The 24,997-nt window shown below is 34.8% G+C and overlaps 1 protein-coding gene across 4 annotated transcripts in view; it reads left to right on the plus strand.

Moving 5' to 3' along the window:
• The window catches only part of LOC101051787 (rho-associated protein kinase 1), a 167,831-nt gene that overhangs the window by 75,496 nt on the left and 67,338 nt on the right, over positions 1-24,997 (plus strand). For 3 of the 4 annotated variants that reach the window (XM_003924789.4, XM_074383705.1, XM_074383706.1), the window contains 4 exons: positions 1,147-1,238; positions 13,298-13,457; positions 17,930-17,990; positions 21,969-22,057. In XM_003924789.4, coding sequence (XP_003924838.1) covers positions 1,147-1,238; positions 13,298-13,457; positions 17,930-17,990; positions 21,969-22,057 — 402 coding nt within the window. The remainder of the gene's footprint in view (positions 1-1,146; positions 1,239-13,297; positions 13,458-17,929; positions 17,991-21,968; positions 22,058-24,997) is intronic. The other variant, XM_010335516.3, reaches the window with a different exon arrangement.

Here is a 24,997-nt window from a genome sequence, read left to right on the forward strand (position 1 = left end):
GCATGTTCTAAACATGTACCCCCAAACCTAAAATGCAATAATAAAAAAAAAAGAATTAGTAGTCATTGGCTTTTGATTTGCCAGAAATAATTAACAGATTCTAAATTGACAGTTCAAATTTTTTTTTTTTCTTTTTTTGAGATGGAGTTTCGCTCTTGTTACCCAGGCTGGAGTGCAATGGTGCGATCTCAGCTCACCGCAACCTCCGCCTTCTGGGCTCAGGCAGTTCTCCTGCCGCAGCCTCCTGAGTAGCTGGGATTACAGGCACGCGCCACCACGCCCAGCTAGTTTTTTGTATTTTTAGTAGAGACGGGGTTTCACCATGTTGACCAGGATGGTCTCGATCTTTCGACCTCGTGATCCACCCGCCTCGGCCTCCCAAAGTGCTGGGATTACAGTCTTGAGCCACTGCGCCTGGCCGACAGTTCAAAATTTAAAATGTGTTTCTGGATGTTTTTGGTAGCATCTGGTGTTGCTGCCAAAGTAAAGTTTTGGTTGGGGAAAGAAAAGCATAACTTCACCACTGTAAGAAAAAAATACACATATGTAAACAACTGTCAAGAAAATACATGGTGCTTTATTCATTATGCTAACTAAGTAAGGTGGTGATTAATCTGGATTTTTTGTTGTCAGTAGAAAATTCATGGGTGTTTTTTGTAGTTATTCTTTAGTTTTCTTTTTTTTTTTTTTTTCTTGGAGATGGAGTCTCACTCTGTCTCACCCAGGCTGGAGTGCAGTGGGGTGATCTCAGCCCACAGCAACCTCTGCCTCCCAGATTCAAGCAATTCTCCTGTCTCAGCCTCCTGAGTAGCGGGGACTACAGTTGTGTTCCACAACACCTGGCTAATTTTGTATTTTTAGTAGAGATGGGGTTTTACCCTATTGGCCAGGCTGGTCTCAAACTTCTGATCTAAGGTGAGCCATTGTGCCCAGCCTTTCTTTAGTTTTCTTTTTTAAAAAATTCTTTAATGTTCTCAATCTTTAACATATTTTCTATGTGTTTGGATACTATGCTGACAATATCATTTTTCCTTAGAACTGTATTTGTCATCCTGCACACATTTAATATTCTGCCCACAAATAAACCTGGACAGGTTATGATAAGATCCTAAATGATCAATTACTTTTCTCCCTCTCTCTATGCAGAGAAGTGAGGTTAGGTCGAAATGGTGTAGAAGAAATCAAACGACATCTCTTCTTCAAAAATGACCAGTGGGCTTGGGAAACACTTCGAGACAGTAAGTTATTTTTTTCTTGCATATTTTAGTGAATATTTGAAAGTAGCTGTAACTGTTTGTTGAAACTACGTTGCCAAATACTTGTGTGCTTCTGATAAGCACACACAATACTATATAGGAATTGTCCTAGCCTGTTAATTTGATAATATTGGGCAGATTGGATTGTTACTCCTCTTACATCTAATGCAGGATACCAAGATGAAATATAAATGTAATGGATTTAGACACACCCGTCATAATTTTACATTTGATCTTTGTTGAATTGCTCTTTATTTTAGGCTTTAGTTATCTTATTATGGAAGTGGTCAATAAGTAGTAGGTAATGAAATTAAAATATACATTTTTGTGAGAAGATAAGTTATTCTCTTGTTTTTATTAAAACCCAAAATATAAGAAGTTTCTGTTGTTAGTAAATGTCAGAATTCAATTTAATTTTATTGATGTGTTTATAGGATATTGTGATATACTTGATTCTATCAGGGTTTTGCAGCTTGCAATTTAGAACAAAACATATTGTGTAAGAAGCTAATTTTCAGTTCAGTTTAGAACATTTTCTTATTTTTTTTAAAGTTAAAATTGTAAGATGATTCACAGAAAACTCGATACAACATAGCTGAATCAAAATTATCATGGCACCAGAGGTTCTCACAATCTTTATGGATTTGGGAGGTAAAGAATTAATCTTTCCCCTGCTGAAGTCTTAAGATATTTTTTTCTTGTTCATTTATCAGAGGAAGGATAATGTATCTCAGCCCCTAACTTGCTGCCATAGCAATAGCAGTGAACAGGAACAATGGAAATGAACTCAGCTACCTAGTTGTAGAAAGTTACAGATTAGTTATTTGTCCTAAGGACCGCCTATCCAGTTGAGATAATGAAGGATAGTACTTTCCAGAGGGATGGAAATCTTGTTAATTCTGATGAAATAAGTCATGTAGGTTTGCTAATATTAATGAAGCATTCTAGTTATCAAATATTTTAAAAGAACAGTTGTATTGCCTTCAGGTACTATAGCACAGTACTTGCATTGTGCTAAGCTATAAAACTGTCTAAGAAGGAGAAAGGGGAAATAAATTCTTTGGAAATTAAGAAATTATACAACAGAGAACGTAATTGAATGACCAGCTGTCTGAGAAGCTGCAAGAGCAGCTTGACCTTGGAAGAATTTTATTAATTAACAGTTATTATACACCAGGAAATAAGGAACTTCCTCCTCTTCAGAATTAAATGTGACATAATTATTATCTTCATGCTACAAGTGAAATTGTTGCATGACAAAGAGATGAGCAAGGAGTCAGAAATGGTTACATTGAAACACTTTTTGTGTTTTTATTCAAGTTTTCCTCTTAGTAAAGTTTAGAAGGCTGAAGACATACAAATATTATTATAAATCTGAATAAAACTTTGAAGGGGACTGAAGGAAATACAAAATAATATTTTGTATTGCTTTAAATTCTTTCAAAGTTAAGCAGTGCATAAATAACTATAGAATAACCATACAATAAATCACCCTCAAACGTAATAAGGATATTTTTCCTTTTATGTATTGAAAAACTGATCACTTCGAAGAGGAAGTAATTTAGTCAGCAGTTATTTATTGAACACCTGTTATATGTTGAGGACTGTTCAATTGCAAACACTGGGAAAACAGCAGTGATCAAACCAACAAAAGTTTTCTTTCTCCCTTCTGGAGCTCATAGTCTTGTGGAATTAGGAAGTCCAGATGAGTGGCATTGTATTATATTGCTGTACCTCCTTCATAAAACTGCTTAAGATCTGGGTTGTTATCTATGGTTTTATTATGGTGTAGTTAGATTTAACATACTTAAAAGCATTTTGGTAGTTTTTCCTAATTCTAAGAAGTCCTGCTTTGTGGTTATTGGAAAAAGCAAAGAGAGAAAAATTGAAGTCTGTAGAACTTATTGTTCTTTTCTTCCCTTCCGCTCTCCGTACCGCTTCTTTACTTCCCACCCCTAAAATACCAAGAATTCTTTTATTCTGAACTGACCTTGTTGACCTGCTAAATTTTTAAAAATTATATAACAGTTTTAATTCCTTTTAATGTTTTTTTTTTTTTTGACTTTCCGTTTTCTTTGGCAAAATTGCTTTCTAATAGTTTTTTTTTTTTTTTTAAGGTATTTTTACCACATAAATGTCTCCGCATTGGAATGGCAATTAATCTTCACCTTGTGTTCCTTGGTGGTGTGGGGGCAGGATACAAAATAGCTTGATTTTTGGCAGAATTTCCATGAGCTTCCTGGTCTTGGTCACCCTTAATTCACAGGCACAAAGCAGTAAGATTGAAACACTCTTTTTCCACTAATCTGAGGTAAAATTGAAGGAGTGACATGAGTAAGATTAAAGATAGAAGAAAGACAAAAGAAATGAAAATACCCAAATAACTTACTACAGGTCATAAATGCAAGCAAATAACAATGTCAAGATTCAGATCTAACTAAGTCTTTTGGCTCCAAAGCCTTTCATCTTTGAAATACCATGTACAGTTTAAAAATCTTCACCTGTTTAATATTGTGTAGATCAAAAATGGAAGGAATTGGCAATTGTTTTCAGTTAAATTTGGGGAAAAGAAAATGATAACATTTATTACATATTTAGAATACATTATTAATACTGTTATATTTAGTATTTAACAGTAATAATTTCAAATGAAATAAATGGCAAAGGATTTTGCGAGTTACCACATATTTAATGTATTATTAATAATAATTAATAATAATAATTAATAATGAATAGAGCCAGGCACAGTGGCTCATGCTTGTCATCTCAGCATTTTGGGAGGCCAAGGTGGGAGGATCTCTTGAGGCCAGGAGTTTGAGACCAGCCTGGGTAATATAGCGAGACCCCATCTCTACAAAAAATTAAAAAATTCACCAGGTGTGATGGCACGCACCTGTGTTTCAACTACTCAGGAGGCTGAGGTAAAACAATCACTTGAGCCCAGGAGTTCAAGGCTGCAGTGAGCTATAATCATGCTACTGCATTCCAGCATGGGCAACAGAATAATAACTGTTTCTTTAGAAAAATTAATAATACTACATTAAATGTGTGGTAACCTGCAAAACGCTTTGCCATATATTATTATCTCATCTGAAATAAGATATTGTCAATACTTAATCCACCGATAGCTTGTGGGGAACACACAAGATGCTAACAGTCTTAATACTTATGCTGGCTCAAAACTTATTGTATATACACACGTATATTATTCGAGATTCTGGGAGTTAATCAAGACTAGTACCCTCTCTGTTTGAATTTTATATTCTTATGGGAGAGATGATCAGTGTGGGCTTTGTAAATAAAGAACTTACGGCCTAGCAAGTTTCAGGGCTCTTTTACCTAGGAGTTTAGACTTTCTCAACATTTATAATGGATTAAAAAAATAAATTATCTCTTTATATTGTGGTAAAGTATGCATAAGATAAAATTCCCCATGTTAGATGTTTTTAACTGTACAATGCAGTGGCATTAAGTACATTCACATTGTCTTAAAACTGTTACCACTACTATCTGTGTCCAGAGCTTTTCCGTCATCCTAAACTAAAACTCTTTTATTTAAACAGTAATTCTCAGCTGGGCTCCATGGCTCATATCTGTAATCCCAGCACTTTGGGAGGCCAAGGCGGGCAGATCATGAGGTCAGGAATTTGAGATCAGCCTGGCCAATATGGTGAAACCCCGCCTCTACTAAAAGTACAAAAATTAGCCAGATGTGGCAGTGCCTGCTTGTAGTCCCACCTACTCATGAGGCTGAGGCAGGAGAATCGCTAGAATCCAGGACGCGGAGGTTGCAGTGAACTGAGATCGCGCCACTGCACTCCAGCCTGGTGATAGAGCGAGACTCTGTCTCAAAAACAAAAAACAAACAGAAAAACTCTCCATTTCTCTCTCTCCTTAACTCATAGTAATCACTCTTCTACTTTCTATCTCTATGAATTAGACTACTCAGGGTATTTCATTTAAATTGCTATAATATTTGTCTTTTTGTGATTGGTTTATTTCATTTAGCATAGTGTTTTCAAGGTTCATTCATGTCATAGCATGTATCATAATATTCCATTGTATGGATATACTATATTTTGTTTATCCATTTATCCATTACTAGACACTTAAGATTGTTCTCCCTTTTAGCTGTTGTGAAGAACCAACAGTAGTATACAAATATCTGCTTCCCGTATTATATTATGGATATTTTATATCCATATGAATGTTATATAAATGGATATTTCTGTAATATCCCTGTTTTCCTTTCATTTGGGTATATACCTATAAGTGGAATGGCGAAGTCATATGATAATTAGTTAGTTTTGTAGAGACACGGCCTTGCTGTGTTGACCAGGCTCATCTCAACCTCCAGGGCTCAAGAGATCCTCCTGCCTCAGCCTCCCAAAGTGCAGGGATTGTAGGTGTGAGCCACCACACTCAGCCGTGTGTTTAATTTTTCTGAAGAAACACCATAATAATATGCGCTTCATTTGCACCATTTCATATTCCCAACAGCAGTGGACATGGGTATACTTTCTCCACATCTCCAACACTTGTTCTTTTCTGTGTGTGAGTGTGTGTGTGTGTGTGTGTGTGTGTGTGTGTGTGTGTACGCGCATGCGTGTTTTAAATAGTAGTCATCCTAATGGTTGTGAAGTGATATCTCATTGTGGTTTTCATTTGCATTTCCCTAATGACTAAGAATGGTAAACATCTTGTCATGTGCTTATTTGCCATTCATATATGTCCTCTTGAAAAATTTCTATTCAAGTCCTTTGCCCATTTTAAAATTTGGTGGTTTGCTTTTTTGTTGCTGTTGAGTTGTAGGAGTTTTTAAAAAATTTTGGGTATTAATCTCTTATCAGATATTTTCTCCTATTCTCTACACTCTGTTAATAGTGCTTTCATGCACAAAATTTTTAATTTTGGTGAAATCTGGTTCATCCTTTTGTTGCTTATAGTTTTAGTTTCGTATTTAAGAAAGAATTGCCAAATCCAGTGTCATTAAATATCTTACCTATGTTTTCTACAGATTTTATAGTTTCAGCTAGTATGTGCAGGTCTTTGACTCACTGTGAGTTAATTTTTTTGTATGGTGTATAGTAAGGGTCCAATTTACTTTTTTTGTATGTGGATATCCAGTTTGCCCAACGCTATGTGTTGAAAGGACTCTCTTTTCCCTGCATTGAAAGGTGGTGGCCCCTTTTGTCAATCATTAGACCGTATACATGAGGGTTTATTTGCGGGTTCTTTGTTGTATTCCATTGATCTGTATATGTTTGTCTTTATGTTGGTGCCACACTGTTATGACTATGGTAGCTTTTGTGGTAAGTTTTGAAATCTGGAAATGTGACTCTTTCAACTTCGTTCTTTTTCAAAATTGTTTTGACTATTTGGGATCTCTTGAGATTTCATGTGACTTTTAGAATGTTTTTTTTATATTTTTGCCAAAAAGGACATTGGGATTTTGGTAGATTGCACTGAATCTTTAAATTACTTTGGGTAGCATTACCATCTTTACAATATTAACTTTTCTAGTACATGAACACAGGATGTCTCCCCATTTATTTAAGCCTTCGTTAATTTCAGCAATGTTTTTAAGTTTTTGATGCATAAATCTTACACCTCCTTGGTTAAATTTATTCCTATGTATTTCTTTTTGATGTTATTTTAAATGGAATTGTTCTTTAATTTTCTTTTTATATTGTTTATTCCTAGTATATAGAAATACAACTTTTATTTCTGATCTTGTAACCTGCAGTTTTGTTGATTTGTCTATTACCTCTAATATATTCTTTTGTGGCTTCTTTAGGATTTTCTATGATAGGGTTATGTCATGTACAAATAGAGATGGTTTTACTTTTTCCTTTCCACATGCCTTTTATTGATCTTATTCTTGCCTAATTACTCAGTCTAGAGCTCCCGATACAGTGTTGAATAGCAGTGGCAAAAGAGGCACCTTGTCTGTTCCTGATCATAGGGGGAAGCTTTTAGTCTTTCACCACTGAATATGATGTTAGCTGAGGGATTTTCATTAATGCCATTTATCATATTAAGGAAGTTCCTCTCTATTCCTTGTTGGCCAAGTGTTTTCAATCATTAAAGGGTGTTGTGTTTGTCAAATGCTTTTTGTGTGACAACTGAAATGATCATGTGGGTTTTTTTCCCTTCATTTTATTTTATTTTTTTAATAGAGACAAGATCTTGTTCTGTTACCGAGGCTGGAGTGCAGTGCCACGATCTTAGCTCACTGTGTCACTGGACTCTTAGACTCAAGGGATCCTCCTGCTTCAGCCTCCCGAGTAGCTAGGACCACAGCTATGTATCACCATACCTGGCTAATTTTCTTTTTATTTTGTGTAGAGATGGGGTCTTGCTATATTGCCCAGACTGGTTCAAACTCCTGGTCTCAAGCCACCCTCCCTTGGCCTTCCAAAGTGCTGGAGTTACAGGGGTGAGTCACTATGACTGTCCCTGTTTTGATTCTTTATTTCTTTTAAAATAAATTTGGCAGTCTGTGTTTTCTAAGAATTTCTCTATTTCATCTAAGTTATCTAATTTGTTACTGTAGACCGGGCGTGGTGGCTCACACCTGTAATCCCGACACTTTGGGAGGCGGCTCACTTGAGGCCAGGAGTTTGAGACCAACCAGGTCAGCATGGCAAAACCTTGTCTCTAAAATAAAATAAAATAAAAGCTAGCAGGGAGTGGTGGTATATGCCTGTTCTCCCAGCTACTCTAGAGGCTGAGTGAGACTCTGTCTCAAAAAAAAAGAAATTGTCACTGTACAATTAGGCAGTGTATTTTATTTTTACTTCTGTATGGTTGGTATTTATACCCCTACTTTCATTTTTTATTTTAGTTGTTTGTGTCTTCTGGGGTTTTTTTTCCCTCTTAGTTCAGTAACAGGTTTGTCAATTTTGTTAATCTTTTTAAGGAACTAATTTTTAGTTTTGTTAATTTGCATTATTGATTTTCTATTCTCAATTTTATTTATATGCACTCCAATCTGTATTCTTTCTTTCCTTTTGCTGGCTCTTGGTTAATTTGCTTTTCTTTTTATAGTTCCTTATAGTGTCAAATTGGATTATTGGTTTGAGATCTTTGGTTTTTAGTATAATAGACAATTATGGGTAAAATTTCTACCTGAGCACTCCTTTCATTGAATCCCATATGTTTTGGTATGTTGTTTTCATTTTCATTTGTCTCAGAGTATTTAGTCTTCCCATTTTTATTTGTTTCAAAGTGTTTAGTCTTCCCGTGATTGTTTTTTTCACTCACTGGTGATTTAAGAGTGTTTTGTTTAATTTCCATATATTTGTGAAACTTTCAGTTTTCTATTATTGACTTCTTGGTTCATTCCCTTGTTGTTGGAGAAGACACTTTGTATGATTTCAATGTTTTAAAACTTTTTAAAGACTTGTTATTTGCCCCAACATACAATCTCTCTTTGAGAATGGCTCATTTACCCTTGAGAAGAATGTGTATTCTGTTGTTTTTGAGTGTTCTGTACATACTTGTAATATCTAGTTGATTTGTGAAGTTGTTCAGATCATCTGTTTTCTTATTGATCTTCTATTAATATGTTCTGGCCATTATTGAAAGTGGGTTATTAAAGACACCAACTTATGTTAAGCCATTTTTGCATTGCTGTGAAGGATTACCTGAGACTGGTAATTTATAAAGAAAAGAGTTTTAACTGGCTCATGGTTCTGCAGGCTGTACAAGCATAATGCTGGCATCTTCTCAGCTTCTAGAGAGACCTCAGGGAGCTTTTACTCATTGCAGAAGTCAGAGCGAGAACAGACACGTCACATGGTGAGAGCAGGAGCAAGAGAGTGAGGGGGAAGATGCCACACATGTTTTTAAACAACTAGATTTGGCAACAACTCATTTTCTGTCTTGAGGACAGTACCAATGGGATGGTGCTAAACCATTCCTGAGAAATCCTCTTTTGTGATCCAGTCACATCCTACCAGGCCCCACACCCAACATTGGGGATTACTTTTCAACATGACATTTGTAGGGACAAGCTATAAAACCATATCAAACTATTATTTTAGAACCGTTTCTCCCTGCATTCATTTCTATTTTTGCATGAATTTTGGGGCTGTGTTAAATGTATTTTTATATTCATTATATTTTCGTAATGAATGGAGAGAGCCTTTTATCAATATAATTAATATGCAGTGTCCTTCTTTGCCTCGTGACAGTTTTTTATTTAAATTCTATTTGATGTTAATGTAGCCACTTTAGTTCCCTTTTGCATGGAATATCTTTTTCCCTCTGTTACTTTTAACCTGTGGATGCAGATCAAGTAACCTTTTTTTTTTTTTTTTTTTTTTTTTTGAGACGGAGACTTGCTCTGTTGCCAAGCTAGAGTGTAGGTACAATCTTGGCTCACCGCGACCTCTGCCTCCTGAGCTCAAGTGATTCTTCCGCCTCAGCCTCCCAAGTAGCTGGGACCACAGGCACATGCCACCACTCCTGGCTAATTTTTATATTTTTAGTAGTGACGAGGTTTTGCCATGTTGGCCAGGATGGTCTCAATCTCCTGACCTCGTGATCCGCCCAACTCAGCCTCCCAAAGTGCTGGGATTACAGACGTGAGCCACTGCACCCGGCCTCAAGTAACTTTTTAGCCTATGTCTGTGGATCTAAGATGAGTCTCTATAGACAGCATATAGTTGAATCATTTTTTATTGTATTCTGCCCATCTCAGCCTTTTGATTGGTGAATTTAATCCATTTAAATGTAAAGTGAATACTGGTAAGAAAAGACTTCTGTCATCTTTCTGTTTGTTTTCTATATGTCATATATTTTCTTTTTGGTCCTCAGCTAATACATAATTGCTTTCTTTTGCGTTTAGTCTTTTCTCCCCCCAGGTATGCTATTTTAATTCCTTCTTCTTTTCTTTTTCTGTGTTTTTTTTTTAGTCATTTTCTTATTAGTTAACATGAAGTTACACCTAACACCCTAAATTGATAACAATCTAGGTTGGCGTGGTATCTGTTTACTTTGAGTAGCGTACAAATCCTGCTTTTATTTACAGTTACCTTTACTGATATTCCTTTTCTTCTTCATGTGGCTTTGAGTTAAGACAGTTTGATTATGACGTGTGATTATGATGTGCCTTCATGTGGAGTTCGTGGAGTTTTTCATAGCTGGTATTCATCTTCTTGGATGTGTAGATTTATATATTTTATCAGATTTGGAAAGGTGTGGCCATTATTTCTTCAAATAGTCTTTCTGCCCCTTTCTCTCCTTCTGAAACTCTCGTAATGTTATGTGCTGGTCTGATTGATGGTGTCCCACAGTTTTCTTAGTCTCTGTTTACTTTTTCATTCTTTTTCTTTCTGTTCCTCACAATTGATAATTTCAGTTGTCCTATCTTCAAGTTCACTGATTTTTTTTCCTCTGCCTATTCAGATCTGCTGTTGAAGCTTTCTAGTGAAATTAACTTCAGCTTTTGTACTTTTCAGTGCTAGAATGTCTATTTGGTTCTATTTTCGATCTCGTTCATGATATTTTTTCTTTATTAAAACATCATCTTTCTGGTACTTGATCTATAATGTTCGTTCACTTTTTGAACTTATTTAAGAGAGTTTATTTTAAGATTTTGTTGAGTAAGTCTAATGTCTTGGTTTCCTCACTGATGGTTTCTATAATTTTCTGTATTCCCTGTGAATGGCCTATGCTTTCTTGTTTCTCTACATGCTTTGTAATTTTTTGTCATAAACTGGACGTTGTTTTAAAGCAGCTACATCTTTCTAAGAGAGGCATTTTGGATATTACAATGTTGTAACTCTGGAAATCAGATTCTTCCTCTTTCCCCCAGGGCTTGCTGTTGTTGCTTGTTGTGGGCTGCAATCATTCATTTGTTTAGTGCCATTTCCAAACTATTTTTGCACAGTCTGTATTTCTTGTCACATGTATTCACTGAAATCTCCATTTCGTTATCTCAGCCAGTGACAGAGATTTCCTTAAATGCCAAATTTTCGTAGCCTTTTTCTTATTAAATACTCCCTGTTTGTTATTAGTTTTTTATTAGATTCCAGAGTTCTTAGAAAGTTGCTCTGGTAGTTTTTGCCATCTCAGTGGTTGCTTCAGTGAAGATATGATTTCTTTGAGTTCTCTGCTCTGCCATTTTTGACAACAGCTGCTGGATTCTTTTTTATGGAATATGATTCCTGGATTAACAGTTATTTAATGAAAGCAAAATTTTTTATATACTGATGTTTATTCAGTAAAGTTCTCTTTATCCTTATTAGTTCTGAAGTCATTATATGGCATTATGTAAAGCCTAAGCATCTTAATTTAGAAGCAGAAATAATTATTTTTATAACTCTTCCAATATTTTTCCCACTTGTATCTCAAAATTTAAACAGATAAGACTTTGTCATTTTAAAACTACTGTGAAATAGTGTCATTTATAAAAAGAGTAGATCCATCAGAAATAGCAAGAGAAAATGCAGCACACTTATTCTGCTTCTCTTTAAAATCTTTATGATATAATTTTAAAGCAGGTTTTCTGAGCCCCAGCAGTTGACTAGATAACTCTTTTTGTGGGGATTATTCTAAACATTAAGGATGTTTAGTGGCACCCCATGACTCTACTCATTATGTGCTAGTAACACCTTTTCTCTCATTAATGACAACCAAAATATGTACCCAGGTATTACTGAACGCTCTCCAACAGGCAACGGTGTCTTTGATTGAGATCACTCCTTTAACATAAAATTTTTGCCAAGACCGTAATTAACTTACATATTTCCCAACAGCAGCAACCATTTGGTGTTCTCCCTTCATTTTACAAATAAGGAAGTTATTAGAAAGCTAGCATTGTCTAGTCAGGCAGTTCTCTTGACCATTAAGGAAAGTGAATGATGGAAAAGCCCTAATCTCACTCTCGTGTTACTGTTTGTTAGTATTACAGCTTCAGTGGGCTAAATACGTTGTTTTGTTCCCTGAGTATTAGTTTACTCTCTCAGATGGCACAACAATAGGTATTTCTTGCCTGAAATACCCAGATGATTGAAAAGAAAAGTGATTCATTTTCTCTAAAATAACGTGAGATTATTGTACCTAAAATAATTTTTTAATATTTTGATGATCATAATTCAGGGATGTTTTATTATACTGCAGTATCTTTAAGCTAAAAACTAAATTTTCTTAAAATTTTATTTTAGAATTTGTTCTTAGATATACCCTTTGTAACATTCAAGCTCCAAAAATAGATGTCAGTAGTATTAGTTATATATGGTATTTTCTCCTATATTCTGAATATTTAAACATTGTCACATATGGTTTTATATTATTAAGTATATGTAAGACTTGGTCCACATCAGATTTATAATTCTTGAAGATGTTATGTCCATTTTTTGTATTGTTGCCCTTTTTTATTAACAGTGATATCATAAATACCTCACTGCATTTGTCTTAGTCACTTGATTCTAGAGGTAGCTAGTCTGAAAATACAATTCCAAATCCATTGCTCCTGTGGCATAACCTTATGGAGATATTGGGGTTGGAGAGAGGAGTATTGATCATCCAGATTCTGAGTGAGTAAAGGTATTTTAGTACCAAATTATTATGTCCAGGAAGCTAATAAGTAACCTTAAGTTCTGGTTTACTATAAAGCAGATTAATCAAAAAATACTATGTTTAAAACTAAACTTTTTCAAGTACGGTTTGTTATGCTTTAGTTTCTGAAAGTCTTTTCTGTAGTCCCAAATGCTTTTGTGTATTTTATACCTTGGTACATTCTAAAACAAACCTTAATAATACTTGATTTTTAATATTCAAGTTAAACACAAGGTATAGATAATTAGAGGTGACTTTGAAGATAATTGTTTCATAAAAATTACATAATGATCAATTATCAGTTGATTTTTTTAGTCCTGATAAAGCTTAATATAATAGGATATAACCCAGGTGGAATTTGTGATTTGCAGGTTTTTACAAGAGAGAAGCCATCAGTAGCTGTTACGGAATCTGCTTCACTTTACTAGTATTTTAAGTTTGAAATGAACAACTAATTTTGTTTTTGATTTTAGCTGTAGCACCAGTTGTACCTGATTTAAGTAGTGATATTGATACCAGTAATTTTGATGACTTGGAAGAAGATAAAGGAGAAGAAGAAACATTCCCTATTCCTAAAGCTTTTGTTGGCAATCAACTACCTTTTGTAGGATTTACATATTATAGCAGTCGTAGGTAAGTACACCAAACAGTGATTGTAGGAGTAAATGCTGATTTTGTTCTTAGGAATATCTAAAAATCATTTTTAAAGTAGATTTAATGGTATATAAAGATATACCTTATTATGTAATTTTTCAATGATGCACGGTATTTCCAGTATTTCATATTTAATTTCTTTTGGACTCATCCATGTTCACGACAATGGTTTTCAAAAATTTTTTGCTAAATGTTATATTGTATATCCTCAAGTTACAACAATTAATGGGTTAAAAGATGCTATAAATACTGATATTTTGATCTATAGACTTACAGTTTATAATGCATTTTGAAACAACGTGTAGACTTTTTTTTTTTTCCCTGTGACAGAGTCTTGCTCTGTCATCCAGGCTGGAGTGTAGTGGCATGATCTTTGCTCACTGCAACCCCCACCTCCTAGTTCAAGCAATTCTCCTTCCTGAGCCTCTGAAGTAGGTGGGATTATAGGCGCCTGCCACCACACCTGGCTAATTTTTGTATTTTTAGTAGAAACGAGATTTCACCATGTTGGCCAGGCTGGCCTCAAACTCCTGACCTGGTGATCTGCCTGTCCCGGCCTCCCAAAGTGCTGTGACTTCAGGTGTGAGCCACCGCCACTGGCCAACATGTAGACTTTTTTAGCATTATCATCACCATATTGATGCTATCAATTTTTAGCTCTTTAAAAATTAAGTGATTCCTCCCCGAACTCATGTAATTGACCATGTGTTATAACATGTAATATTACCTCCCTCCACTGTGACCTTAGACAAATAACTTTGGCCTTTTATGCCTCCATTTCCTCAAAAATAGGGATGATGATAATAAAAATAATACTACTTTCCTACTTATAGGGTTGTTGTAAGGGCTGAATAAATTAAAACAGTACAGCACTTAGAACAGTGCTTTGCATGGTGTAAGTACTCAGTGTTAACTATTATTACCATTAGTGTGAGTTCATGTTAGCTTTACTCTAATGTACTTGAGATTTAAGTTAAACATCTAACATTATTTTAGTGTGCTGAGCATTCATTTATTCCACAGATATCTTTGATAACTTACTGTTTGTCAGGTATATACTAAGCACCAAATTGCATGGAGAAGGATGAGTAAGATATAGTACCTTCTGTTGAGATGGTCCCATCTTGGTGAGAAATGGATAAATTGTACAATGTAGGTTGATAAGAACTACATAGTAAAAATCTTGGCTGGGCATGGTGGCTCACATCTGTAATCCCAACCATTTGGGAGGCCAAGGCAGACAGGTCACTTGAGGTCAAGAGTTCGTGACCTGCCTGGCCAGTGTGGTAAAACCCCACCTCTACTAAAAATACAAAAATTAGTTGGGCATGGTGGCGCATACCTATGAGCTTAGCTACTTGGGAGACTGAGGCAGGAGAATTGCTTGAACCTAGGGGCTGTGGAGGTTGCAGTGAGCCATGATCATGCCACTGCCCTCTAGCCTGGGCAATAGAGTGAGACTCCGTCTCAAAGAAATAATCTAAACAGAAGTGCTATACCAGTATAATGCATTGAACCACATGATAACACTTACTGGGAAGGTTAAATCTACTTTTAATTACCTCAAAAATATGTACTTCTAATCAAATCAAATTTGGAATGGTATCAGATAACTGATTTGCTTGGAATAAATTATTAAATTTGAGGTCATTATAACTAATCTTATTTTAAACTGAAGGGTCTTGTCATTTTAGTATAAGAGCCATTCAGGTTAAGCTTAGAAAACTTCTAAAAAGACAATTTAGTCTGGTTTTTTGAAACTTCTCTGGTAATCCACTATAAGACAGTACTTAATACTTTTTGTTGCATCATCAACAAGGTAGCTGGCACTTACTTTTTTTTTCCTCCCTAACACTCCATGAGTATAATATTTAACTATTTTATATTAACATACATATACACAGAAGAGCTTCAGGGTGGTTTTTGCTGAAGTATTCTTTAACTTTTTGTATTTTTATCAATTATTCTTTGATTTGGTTTCTGAAACACTCAAGTTGTTGATATAAACAACCCCTAATGTTTTTGTATTTTCTGGAGTATAATGTAGCATTTAATCACTTTATTTAGATTTCTCTGTACGAAGGCTAATCTTGAGTTAAATAGACATTTATTATACTGTTTCTCCTACATTATCATGCACTTGATTATGTTCTCTAGTTTTTCTTTGTATTCATGTTTTATGGCCCAAACTAATTTTTACGTTTCTTAAAAGTAGAAATTATACTGTGTTCTTAACTGACTGTCACAGCCTTGTTGGCAAATATATGTAGTGTTTTTAAAGTAATCACTTACTGTATGAGCAGGCAAAGTATGGTTGCTCTTAAGAAAGAAAGAACCAACAACCATATATATATGTGTGTGTGTATATATATATATATATATATATATATATATATATATATGTATGTATTTTTTTTTTTTTAAAGACAAAGTCTCTCTCTGTTGCTGAGGCTGGAGTGCAGTGGTGTGATCTCTGCTCATTGCAATCTCCTCTTCCTGGGTTCAAGTGATTCTCGTGGCTCAGCCTCTAAATAGCTGGGATTACAGGTGCGCATCACCACACCTGGCTAATCTTTGTATTTTTATTAGAGATGGGGTTTCACCATGTTGGCCAGGCTGTTGGCCAGGCTGGTCCTGAACTCCTGGCCTCAAGTGATCCACCCACCTTGGCCTCCCAAAGTGCTGGGATTACAGGTGTAAGCCACTGCATCTGGCCCAGCCAAATATTGATTAGCCGTATTATAATACGTAAGTATAATTTTGAATATACAGATATAAAATAGAAAACCTCTTAAATTCTTATCCCTAAAATCCAAATATACTTTTAATATCAAGGGCAGAAATCATTATTGCTTAATTGTAGCTGAATTAAACATGATTTTTAAAATAGCCTAAGCTATATTCCTAATAAAACTCCTATTTCATAAAAAGTTGTCTAAATGACAGATTCTATGTAAAAATGCCAGTATACTATGCAAAAGGACCTTGATAGCAAGAAGACAGAAGGTAGAAGAATTAATGGATGTATACAAGTGATGTCCTTACATTTCCCTCACTGTGTTCAACCTTATATTACTAATTTTGCAGAAGACTAAAATGTTAGTCTCAGTTACATGGCATGTTAAGTTCAGAAAATATCTTAGAGACAAAACAGTCTCATCTAATTTAGATTTCACTGGCATTGCTATATGCCTTATTTATATTGCATAAGCAGAATCTCACATTAAATTTTGAGATACTTAGTAGTCAGTGGAATTAAATTGCACTACATCTAGAATTTGTCATTTGTTATATGGGACTTTTCCTCTATAAACCTGCTATATAGCCCCTATTATTGTCATATAGTTATTTGAATCTCCATTTGATCTGAATAATTTTTCAAGGAAAACCTGGGAAGTAGCATATTTCTAGCTGTTTCTTTTATAAGCACCATTATAGTGTGTATGTATATTGATACTTAATGGATACTATCTTCTGTTCACTTAATTTTAAAATGTACTTAAACTTTTCTTTTGGAACACTATTTATTAATATCTGGTGTGTTAACACATGCCTCCAATAGCTATGAAGTATACTATAGCTATTTTATCTCCTTTTGCAAGAGCTCTACTCATTAATTAGGGTGCTGACTGTAGTGATGGTGATAGAAGTAATGATTGTGGTAGTTGTAGCATGATGGTGATAGTAGCAACACTGGCGGCACTAGTACCTTACCTTTATATCATTTGATAGCTTAGAAAATTGTTTACATATATGATCTATTTAGATTGTTTGAGAATCTTGTGAGACATCAAAAAAAGACTCTGAATTAGTTCACTAATAGCTTTATTTATATACAATTCTAAGTTTACACTGAATTTAAAGAACTCTACAAGGCTGGGAGTCCCAAAAGATTAGCAGGACATTACCTAAACTTTGGTTCTGTTATTTTAGCCACTTAGGCAAAAACTTTTTCGACCCGAAGAGGCAGTATTATGCTTTGCTGAAGGATAGCTGGGTGCAGGAGAGGTGGTTGTGCATATGTCTGCAGAAGTCAGCAATTTTTTACCCCCAATTGTTATATACAAAAAGCTCCAAAAGTTGAATGTTTTTTTAGTTGTTTGTTTGGTGGAAAACCTCTCATAATTTGCTGTTATGACCAAAAAGCCTAATCTGAATTAACTTGAGACTCTTTCTGGTTTTTATTTATCCTACTTGTTATGAATATTCTTACGTTTTGCTGCAGGGATATTAAGTCATATGTTTACAGGCTGCTACTATTTTTAAACCTAACTGGGTGTTTTATTTAATATATGTATCATTTTTGAATTATGTTTATAAAAATATAAACCTATACTTAATTTTTAAAAACAAAGCTACTGTAACATTGAACATAAAATAGGCATGTAGTATTTATTATTGGTTGTTATGGGATATTAAAGAGTTTCTTTTGAAACTTTTCTTTTCCTCAGATACTTATCTTCAGCAAATCCTAATGATAACAGAACTAGCTCCAATGCAGATAAAAGCTTGGTAGGTATTTTCTTAATATTAAGAAAATAATTTTTAGAATTGTTTTGTGGATAATATATTTGTATGTATGATAGTAAACTTACATATTGTTTGTGAAGCTGTAGTTAGCTAGATTTTTATGGCACTTTTGTCTCCCATCTCTTTTCCAGTCTGATTTTTTGGCTTGAATATCAAATGGAATAATTTATTTGGAGGCTGTTTGTAAACTAAATTGCTACACAGATTAAAGTGGTCATCTTTTTTAATCTTTAGAATCAGGAACTATGATATATCAGTGTATCATTAAGGGTCTTGACAGGCAAACAGATACATGTTCAAAAGATTTAAACAGAGTTTTATGTATGTGGTAAATATACATAACATGAAATCTACCATTTTAATCATTTTTAAGTGTGTAATTCAGTGGCATTAAGCACATTCACATGGTTGTGCAGCCATCACTGCCATCCATCTCTATAACCTTTTCATCATCCCAAACTAAAAGTGTATACCAGTTAAACAGTAACTCCTCATTTCACCCTCCCTCCAGGTCCTGGTAACCACTTTTCTACTTTCTGTCTCAATGAATTTGATTATTGTAGATACCTCATATAAATGGAATCATATAATATTTATCTTTATGTGACAGGCTTATTTCATGTAGCATAATGTCTTCAAGGTTCATCCATGTTTTAGTGTCTGTTAGAATTACCTTCGTGTTTGAGGCTGAGTAATATTCCACTGTGTGTGTGTGTGTGTGTGTGTGTGTGTGTACATACATATATATATACACATATATATACACATATATATGTACACACACACACACACCATATTTTGTGCATTTATTAAATGAAGAGTTTAATGAAGGGATAATTAACTTACTGTGAACATCAGTAGAGGGGAACAATGAAGGGTACTAAAGCACCCATGTGTGAACAAGAGTGGAAAGCCATTGCCCCTATACTGAAGAAGCAAAGAGAGAAAGTCTTATTCCCATAGCTCAGAGAAAGCCTTACATCATAGAAGAAGAATATAGAACAAGAACTACAGTAAAGCAGAAAGGGTGTAGGGAGAATGAATATTTCTTTTTTTTTACCTTCAGATTCCTTCTGGTGTCTCCTGTGGGTTTAAACCAACCTTAAAATTATAGGGCTACAGAGTAATACAGGCAATGCACTCTGTAGATTTTAAGGCAAAGAAGAGCAGAGGATGGATTTTCAAGGTTAGAAGGAAATGGGGGAAATGGAGAGTAACAGTATGGTCAGCATCATTTTAATTTGTCCACTGAGAAGTAAATTACTCTAGAAATGAAATTTTAATTGAGTTCTTTCTGTTGTTTGTATTAGGTCATGTTCTGAGACAGAGGTAAAACAAAATCTTGCTTACATTTCAGAAGGGCCTTTGGGTTAACAGGATTTTTCAAAAAAAATATCCAGAATAATTATGTGTCCATTTCTAGAGCGTTCTTTGAACTGTATGTGTACTATAGCCTACACTTTTTTTTTTTTTTTTTTTGGCACAGAGATGTCGCAAGCCTGCATATTTTTTATAGAGGAGAGGAGGAGGTAGCAGCTATTTTAAAAAAGCTAATAATGATTCTTTTCTTTCTCCTTGATATATTTACTCTTAAATATAAGAGAACGTGCGGTGGAAAGGGAAAGTAAGAAAAAGATGAAAGAACTATATGAGTACCCATTCGCTGTTAAGTTCATCTTTCTCTTAAATTTTACTCCCAGTAGAGCTGTTTAGCAAGTTATATGTAGCTAACAAGGGCTCAAAAATCTTTGACCTAGGTAATAATGAGTCGCTATAACTCAGCTTTCACTGTATTACGTGACCATAGAATTAGAAGTGCTTTCGGACTTCAAAAATATTCAGAGGATTAATGTTTTCTTTGGGCTGAGTTTGTTCAGCAGTGATTGCAATAAATTTGTCAGTAGTTGCTACCTTTATTTTTTGCTCTGATAATATCACAGGGGGGAAATACTAATTATTTTAATGTAGAACAAAGTACAAAATCAACTGATTTTCCTTGGAAACCTTTTAGCAGAGATACTAATGAACAGCTTTGCAATTGCCAAATACAATACATGATTTTCAGCCCATATCTTATTTTTCATCTTTGCTGTATTTGACACTGACTACTTTCCTCTTCTTTGGAACTTCAAGCTTTTATAACTCTTTTATATTCCTATAGTTTCTCTCTTTTTTACCTCCTGTATTTTTGAAATTTATTAATTTTTCAATTCTCTTTGTGGGATCTTCCTCCTCTGCTCCTTTTTGATTATTAAACATTTCCCAAAGTATCTTGGCTGTCTGTTCTTTCTCTATGGTTAATCTCATTCCTTGCTCATCTGAGCTCTTTCTCTTCTGTATACCTTCTCAGGCATATCAAACTAAGCCAGAGCTAAACTCACTGTTTCCTGTACCTATACCCTCCCTAGCAGTGTGTTGACTATCTTTCATAAAGGTATTTTATCTGCTCTACCTTCCAGTTGGTTTGGTCATACACTATGCTTTCTAATTGATACCTTTATCCATTACCTTCCCTTCATTCCTAATGCCTCTGCCTTTTACCAGATCCATATTCTCTTGTTTGAACTGTTTTGATAGCTTTTTTTTTTTTTTTTTTTAAGACAGAGTCTCACTGTTGTCACCCAGGCTGGAATATAGTGTGCACGATCTCAGCTCACTGCAACCTCCGTTTCCTGGGTTCAAGCTGTTTCTGCGTCAGCCTCCTGAGTAGCTGGACTTACAGGTGTCCACTACCTGGCTAATTTTTGTACTTTTAGTAGAGTTGCGGTTTTGCCATTTGGCCAGGCTGGTCTGGAACGCCTGACCTCAGGTGATCCACCTACCTTGGCCTCCCAAAATGCTGGGATTACAGGCATGAGCCACCGTGCCCAGCCTATTTTGAGCTTTTTAACTGTTGCTCTTCTTAGAATTTCACTGCCCTCTAAGCTGTTCATTCACCTTATTATTATTGCAGTAATGTTTCTGAGATACCAGTATTATGTCATTTCTCATTTAAAATGCTTATAGGTTAAAGTCCCCAACTCCAATTTGTGCCTACTTACCTTCTTAGGATTAATGTGAGTTGTTTTTCCTGTTACATTCTGTGCTATGCTATCGTACTTGATTTCTTTCCATTTCCCAAATGTGTCACATTTTCTTCTGCTTTTCTATTTTTGGGCTTATTGTTCATTCTACTTTCCTTGTGCCACCTTCCTTGCTTTATCGGATTATTAATTCCTCTTATCTTTTAGGCCTCAACTCAAGGATTATATATTTCTGGCAGAATTAGAAGTGACCTCTTCTCTCTTTTGCAATACTCTGTAGATAATTTTATTATTATTTACCACATTCTATTGTAACATTTTGTATGTATGTCTTTGGGACATTGTAGGTTCTTTTTTTTTTTTTTTTGAGACGGAGTTTCCCTCTTGTTACCCAGGCTGGAGTGCAATGGCACGATCTCGGCTCACCGTAACTTCCGCCTCCTGGGTTCAGGCAATTCTCCTGCCTCAGCCTCCTGAGTAGCTGGGATTACAGGCATGCGCCGCCATGCCCAGCTAATTTTTTTGTATATTTAGTAGAGACAGGGTTTCACCATGTTGACCAGGATGGTCTCGATCTCTTGACCTCGTGATCCACCCGCCTCGGCCTCCCAAAGTGCTGGGATTACAGGCTTGAGCCACCGCGCCCGGCCCATTGTACGTTCTTTTTGCTCTTCTAATTTCACTTTGCCTCACTATGTGACTATTTGCTTCATGAGAACAGGAATCAAATCTTTTTAATTTTTATATTTCTAATGGGCTTATATTTAATAGATGTTAAGAAAATGCTAGTTAAATTAATAATGAAAAATTTGAGATAGAAAGAGGTAAGATTAAACTAAATTATTTTCTAAAAAGGTTTAAAATATTAACATAAGCTTGGTATTTTAAACGTGTCTAAATATTCTTAGTAGAATGAGTTTTTGTTTTTTTCTTAAAGCAGGAAAGTTTGCAAAAAACAATCTATAAGCTGGAAGAACAGCTGCATAATGAAATGCAGTTAAAAGATGAAATGGAGCAGAAGTGCAGGTGAGAATATACTTTTAAGTTTTTAATATTAAAAGTTTTATATAGCAAATACTTATTTGAAAGCTTACATTCTGCAAACATTTGAAAGTAGATAGAAAATAAGGATGTAAAGATTACTACTGATAATACATTTATGATGTGTCTGGGCTAGAATTGAGAAGTAGTATTTATGTTGGCATTAGTTATAGATGTATTTTCTTCAGAATATTTAAAGTACATTTGTTCCTGGGAGTCTGTATTCTTAAAAAACTATAAGGCTGATTCATTTAGTTGCCTGACTTACTACCTTTTTTTCCTTACATAATTAGCTAACTAAAAGGGCAAATTAGCCTAGGCATCGTGGATCACTTGAGGCCGGAGTTCAAGACCAGCTAGGTCAACAGGGTGAAACCCCATCTCTACTGAAATACAAAAAATTAGCTGGGCACGGTGCTGTGCACTTGTAGTCCCCACTGCTTGGGAGGCTGAGGCATGAGAATTGCTTAATCCTGGGAAGCAGAGGTTGCAGGGAGCGGAGATTGCACCACTGCACTCCAGCCTGGGTGACAGAGCAAGAGTCTGTCTCAAAATGAAAGATAAATAAAAGGGAAATCAGTTTACATTAAATAAGATGCTTTTTTAAATGTAAAATGTTGTTGAAGATTAAAATATACTAAATTTTTGATGTGGCCATTCTAATTTCCACTGTGGTTCTCTAGAGCAATAACTCAGTATTTTTTTTCTGTTGTTCTAATTTCAGCATGTTATTGGCATTAGACCCACAGAAAAAATACCTTTGAGTTATGCTCAAGATTAATTTTAATAACCTAGCATAATGCTGAATTACTTATCAATTTTAAGCAATAATTTTTTATAATTATGTTTTTAGTGAATAGTATTGAATAAATGAAATGCAAAGGTAACATGAAAAGTATTCAATAATTATAATTGGGAACACTGGTAATTTTGTGACAGAGCAGGTGGGGGGTTTGGCGTGAAACAAGTAAAATTCTCACTTTTAACCATTCCTCATAGATTATATGTTTAAGTGTATAATCCAAGCTTCTTTTAGAAAAGCATTTGAATATAAGCAAATAATTAACTGATCACAGGATTTGGAAACAATTTCTAAGTATAAAATATGTAAATAAGGGGAATAACTGGGTAGATACTTTTATATAAATGTTGAGAAGTCCCTCCATCCAAAGTAATATTTTAAACAAAATTGAAAGGCAAATGACAAACTGCTAGTAGTGGTGATTGGGGATCAATTTGAAGAAGTAATAAGAATGGCCGAAGTGGCTAATAATCATATGAAAATATATCACCTCAAGGAAATAAAATTGAGGTGAAACTTTTAAAACTTATATATGGAATTCGTAAATAGTTTTTAAAATAAAAACCTAGTGCCAGGGATTGTGGAGTGATATTTACTTGCATTTCTTTTTGTGAGAGTGTAAATACATGGTACATTTTGTCTGAAAGATATACACTGTAGCTTTGTTTGAACCTTCTATTTCACAAAAATTTAGCTTTCTGTTTTTTAAAGTTTGGCTTTCTCTGCTCTACTTCTCTTACCCACCCAAGCTATCTATAGTACTTGATTTCTTTCCATTCCCCAGTGTATTAAGCTAAAAGAATTTGGTTGGAATATATGGTTCAGCTAGAAACAGATATTGTCTAGATGTTCACCACCACATATAGATTGAGTTCAGACTGATTTAAATCAAATTTTCTGCATTTAAACCATTTTAGTTACATTCATTTATTCCACAAAAATTTCAGTTAAAGTATCAAATAATGTGCTTGTCAGTAATATAGTACTGGATAAATCAAGACATGGCCTGTCTCCACAAGGAGCCTGTAATTTAGCAAGAAAAAACAGTTACCAAGAAGTGTGGTATGTGTTAACTGGAGAGGGAATAAAATTATACAGGAATGTCAGGAATACATCAGGAGATGCCTGTACTATTTTGTCAGAGACCAGACTAAGCTAAAACCAGAAGATTCATTGGAAATTATTAGGAGAATGGAAGGAAGTGTTAGGGTCCAGGACGTGAGTATCTGTGAAGGCCGTGAGGTAAGAAACCTCGACTGGACAGCAAGATTTGAGGAAAGGAAAAGTTTGAGATGAGAATGGGAAGGGTATCAAGGTCTGATTGGGGAGGATTCTTTTTTATTTTATTTTATTATTCTTTTTTGACTAAGAAATTTGGAATTTAAGTGTGATAGAAGAATATAAAACATCATTAAACTGAGAAGTAAAAAATATATATTAAATTTGCTGTTTCAAAAGAACCTCCTAGTTAATTAGCAGCACTTGGCACTTTATTCAGCTAAATGGGAGTGAGGGAGGATGAGTCAAGGATGATTCCTAGGTGATGTCATTATTCAGGGACTCTAGAGGAGAAGCAAATTGGTATAGGGGTGGGACTGTGAAACAGGGAGTAGGTTCCATTTTGGAGTGCTAAATTAGGTATTTGATGAGACATCCTTGTGAAAATGTTGCATATATAGGTTTTGAAGCTCAGAATTAGATTTTGAACCAAAGGAAGCAAATTGTAATAAGATAATACACTTTGAATGTTGCCAAATGGTCCCTTAACTGATTTGATGTATGCTGCCTTTCCCTTCATTTATCTTACATTAAAAGATAAGTGGCTAATTTTTGTGTAGTGACAAGTATTGCATGAGGGGGTTTAGGGATCCTTAACCTGAGATCCATAGACTTCTCCCAATGAGTCCATGGATAAAATTTGAAGTCCTTAAACTTGAATGAGAAAAGGTGAATGTTTTCTCTAACTTATAACTTAATTTTAGCTCTTGTTTCAATTCTGAGCATAGGCAGCAATTCAGTTGTTACCAGTAGTTCATTTTTATTACCAATAGAAATTATAGCTGTTTTCTTACTACAGTTGTTACAGCTGTCTCTAAATATCATTTGTGATCATCACTATTTTG

This window comes from Saimiri boliviensis, chromosome 13 (assembly GCF_048565385.1).
Source record: "Saimiri boliviensis isolate mSaiBol1 chromosome 13, mSaiBol1.pri, whole genome shotgun sequence".
NCBI classification, from domain to species: Eukaryota; Metazoa; Chordata; class Mammalia; order Primates; family Cebidae; genus Saimiri; species Saimiri boliviensis.